This window comes from Hibiscus syriacus, unplaced genomic scaffold, assembly GCF_006381635.1.
Source record: "Hibiscus syriacus cultivar Baekdansim isolate YM2019G1 unplaced genomic scaffold, ASM638163v2 tig00110160_pilon, whole genome shotgun sequence".
Taxonomy (NCBI): domain Eukaryota; kingdom Viridiplantae; phylum Streptophyta; class Magnoliopsida; order Malvales; family Malvaceae; genus Hibiscus; species Hibiscus syriacus.
In genome coordinates, this window is record NW_024062608.1 from 945016 (window position 1) to 949992 (window position 4977).

The following is a 4977-nucleotide window of genomic DNA, read 5'->3' on the forward strand; positions in this document are numbered from 1 at the left end:
TAACCACCTTAAGATTTTGGTGAGCAAATGAACGACCAGTTTACTCGAGCACCCTTGGTATCTTTATTCTAACCTTTCCACACAAAAAATAAATTTTAAACATAGTTGTTTAATTCGATCAATGACCGCTAATCTATGATATATTTTTTATACTATAATGTTATGTTTATTGTCAAGTTTTATATGAATGAAAAGATAGAGAAAGTCTTTATCCCCAAAATAAAAAAAAGACAGAAAGTCATGGTTAACACATGCAGTCACACCAAACATGAACTAATTCGTAGTTGTGTAGATTCCTGTTTCATTTTCACCCTTAAATTTTACAAATCTATGTAATTGTCATGAGAATGGTTATTGATTTCTTGTTTATTTGCGTTCTGGCCTCTGGGTTCTCTGTTGGCCTTTATTTTCACTTTTTTTTGGTAATATAATAATATTGGCTTGAAATGAATACAGAAAGGCTCGTTTGCCATTATTTTTTTTGAACTGCTCAACTAATGAAATAATCCAAAACATTAATTTGTATACGAAAATCCAGGCCATTAATGTTTTAATTTTTATAGAGAATAGAAAATTAATTTTATGAAAATAATAATAAAACATATTAAAAATACAAATTTAAAAATTTTATAAAAATTAAATAGGGTAATCACATTAGCAAAATATTTTTTATAAACTTATTAAACAGAGCAAATTATTCATTAAATAATATAAATATAAATGAAAATAATTTAAAAAATTAATCAAACAACTTAAAAAATTAAAAGATAAAAACACACACCACTTTTTTTTTAATAAAACCGAGGTAATTAAAAGATATCATCTATTCTAAAGATTCTAAATCATTTGTGTATACACTCATTTTCTTCCTGAACTTGTTTCTTCCTATTCATATTATATTATTATTTATTACTATTACTAATATTTTTGTCTTATTTTATTATTATATTATTTATTATAATTAGTAGTACTTATTATCTATTATTAAACCATGGTAATTAATGGGTTTATTGATCCATATTTGTTTCATTTTACGGCCCATTACATCCTTCAACCCTACCTAAGCACCCAAATACAAACAGTCCCAATACAACCCATTTTACAAGCAAGCCCGAAAGCCCAAAATGCAAAACAGCAAAGGGAAATCCTAGGGGACAAACATTTCAGCCGCCTCCAACAGCTCCAAGGTGTCTCCAGCTTGCACGCGCGTCAACGATACGCGCCAACTCCAACACGCCCGACAGCCAACTTCACGTGCCCACGCGTTGATGAAGGACCCCCTCGCCCCTATGTTCTCTCGATCATCTTGGCAAGAAAGTCCTATTTTTAACAAAAGAGGAAACACGATTTCAAGGGATATTCGAATCAAATCACAATGGAATATGCAAATCCTAAATTTCAATGTAAAAGGGGAATGTTTTCATGTATATAGAGTTAAAAAAACAGAACCAAAAAGAGGGGGCGAACTAAAAAAATCAGAGAGGGGAACCTTGCATGTACTTCGAAACAGTGAAATAAATAAATATTCTTTTTTTTACTTCACTTGTCTCATTTTTTTATATTCTTCTCCAATGGCTATAATGATGGTTGACCACCCGTAAAAGAGAGAGTGGTGAGAAAGGGAGTTAACCGAAACAAGTGAAAAAGATAAAAGTGTCCTATACCTTTCAGCCGGTGACTTTATTGACAATCGATACCTCCTTCGACCGATCCGAACGGTCAAACGAGAGGACAACGAACAACATACTTGAAAATCAAAGCGATCTAACGGCGAAGCCATGAGATAGGCGATGAGAGGAGCTAAACGGTTTTCGGCATTTTTGTGGCAAACGCGACACCCTTTGGAGAAACGGACCCCAGATCCGAACTCCTCGCAGTGAAGCGAGCGTTGTGGTGAGTTATGGTGTTCGCTGACGGCGACCGGCGAATGACGGAGATCAGCGACGGGGAGCAGCGGTTGGAGGTGGTTCTCCACCTTTTTAGAGAGAAGGCTAGAGAAAGGGCCAAGAGAGCAAAATAAGAAGAGCAGGCTTAGAAAAAGGCATTTAAATGCTTCCAAAACGTCGTAGTTTTGGAAAGGTTGCATGAACACTAAATGGCGTCATTTCATCCGATCTGTGCCTGCCAGAAGGTTCGGGGAAATCCTGTCCTCGGCCCCTCTATCTTTTCCGTTAATTGACTTTGTTCTTTTTATTTTTTTCTTTATATCCGGTTATGGTATTTTATTTCAATTTGGTCATTCTTTTTTATCATTTATTTTAATTTTAGACATTTAATTTATGTTTTATTTTTACTAATGCATACTATCTTTATTTTCAGGTTTCTCTCGATTAAGGATTCACCCTTTATTCCCTCTATTTATTTATTTTCAAAGGTTTTTTTATTTAACTTTTCAGTTTGTACGCTTAACTGTTTTGGCTTTATTTTATTGATTGCATAACATTTTTCTATCTTTCGAGCATGATAGCCTCATCCACATTACGTAAACTTTTTCCAATAATATACTAAAAGGCAATATGCGCATAATTTAAATTGTCAAAGTGGATTATCCTAATCTACTTGAATAGCTCAATTCGACAATTTAAAGTAAACGGTACCCTCTAGTGAAACAAATAAAAATCATAACACTTAAAATCAATCAAGAGGGTATAAAAGGAAATGTTCTCATATTTAGACTTATCGAAAATGAACCTCTCGACTCTATTCAGTGGTTTAGGTTCGATACTTCTAAATATGTGAACATCTTTTATCTATCTTAAAGTACCACCCTATTAATAAAAATTTTGCTTGTTGTACAACTTTAGGTAAATAAATAACATGAATGAGGTATTCCTTGTTTTCTTCTAGGGAAATGTCATTCTACCTTATATTAGGTGGTGATTTTATTTCGGTTCAAAACGATGGAATGTCAATTAAATTTTTCGATGAATATATTAGTGATTGATCTATTTAATTGGAAATGAAAGAGATGTCACTCTTCCTCATATATGATAGTTAACTTTACCCGGTTAAATGTTCAAATCGTTAATCTTTTCTCTTGGATTTTAAATATCATGATATTTATTTAACTAAATAGGGGGTCACTAATTAAATTAAGTATGAATTCATAAGTTTAATTGCAAAGACAATAATTAATCGAATAGATACATATTTTTGGACGTTGTAGGGGTATTAACCCTTCCCTGCACGTAATCAACTCCCGAACTCATTTTTAGAAAATCATACCAAAAGATTATTTTAATAAATTTTAAAATTAAGATTTTATTAAAATAACAAAATATTTTTCAGCGATCTAATCACACCCTGAATAAATATTGGTGGCAGTTCCCTTGAACCACATTTTTATTTTTAATTGAAACGAACCCCTTAAAACCAATTCCTCGATTTTTGGGACATTATGACAATTTGGTAAAGAACACGCTTAAATACCACTGTTTTTAGATGTTGATGTTCAAACATGAAAATCACTAGAAATAACAATCATCCCTTTAACCGTTAAAATAATTTTATTCGTGAAAACACCTAACAATATAATGATAGTGACGTGTTGATAACCAACTTTATCACATCTAAAATATAACCTATTTAAGGATGATTTCTAACGCCTATAATATAAGAATTAGTTTAAGGATCCGAATCGAATATAGAACAATAAAATAATTAAATAAACACCACCTAAAAAGACAATGTTAATTCATCTAAAAAATAAAAACATCCTACAAGAGCAAGAAAAAAATGCCTCCATCATTTTTTTTAATGAAAGATTTATTAAATAAATTAGCATAAAACTTAAATATATATATAAAAAGAAAAATATAATAAAATTTAAGATAAAATATAAATAATAATCTTTTAATTAAAGATTAACGATGTTATTCTCTTATACAATTAAAGAGTAAAAACGAGAAGGAAAAAAAGCTAAAGAAATCTATTATATAGAATCATTAATGTTTTAATTTAGTTAACAAAGGTTTAGATCTTTAGATCTTGTGGATAATTAGTTAAGATTTATTTAAAGTTCTACCATATTTTGGTCTCGTTCAAATTTATACCATGCTGAATTTACATAAATTTTTATTTTCTATATATTTAATTATTCTTTATATTACTTAGTTCCAAGCAGGAAATGACAAAAAATTTATATTAAAAGGTATAGATTTAAAAAGTTATATTAAAAAATTAAGGATATAGAATTATAAAATATTAAAAATATAAAATTACATCATTAATCAAAAATATATGAATTATATAAAAAATAAAAAATTTCAAAAAAAAATAACTCCAACTCAACATTATGTAGAAAAAAAATATTTAAAAGTGACTCTTAAAAGTGTTGTAGAAAAAAAACTTTTAAAAATGTTTTTGACAAAAGCAATTTAAAATTTAATTGTTTGGGGATGCTTTTGAAAATTGATTTTTAAGAGATAAAATGTTCATGTTGTGAATTAAAAATATAACATTTAAATTATATTTACCTTTATTAATACTATGATATATAAAATATATCAACTTAAACTATAATAAAAATTAAAAACAATTAAAATAACTCATTAAAATATTTTTATATGAAATATTTCATTAAGAAAAAACATATTGTCAATATTTTTTAACATTTGAATTTTAAAATAATATTTTAAACTCAACCATAGTCACTCATTTAAAATTTTAAATAAAATAATTTAAATAATATATTTATCTTTTTAATCATTCAAAAATAATATATATGTATATAATAAATAAATTTAAAAATATTATGAAACATTAAATATATCAATTTAAATTATAATAAAAATATATTTTATAATAATTCACCATTAATATTTTAATATATAAATCGTAAATTTTATTTCCTTTTAAATAATCAGAAAAAATTATTAATTAATAAATTATTTTTAAAAGATGTCGGTATTAAATTATTAAAATAAAATGTAAACACATAATTAATAAAAAAAATTAAAATTTTAGAGTTCTTTACTA

At 27.5% G+C, this 4977-nt stretch overlaps 1 protein-coding gene across 1 annotated transcript; it reads right to left on the reverse strand.

The window, feature by feature from the left end:
• Positions 1-1005: 1005 nt before the first annotated feature.
• LOC120216488 lies at positions 1006-2086 on the reverse strand. Its single transcript, XM_039213898.1, has 2 exons — positions 1665-2086; positions 1006-1320 (listed from the first exon to the last, which is right to left on the reverse strand). Exons 1-2 carry the CDS (start codon positions 2084-2086, stop codon positions 1302-1304), a joined length of 441 nt encoding a protein of 146 aa, XP_039069829.1. The 3' UTR covers positions 1006-1301.
• Positions 2087-4977: the final 2891 nt, after the last annotated feature.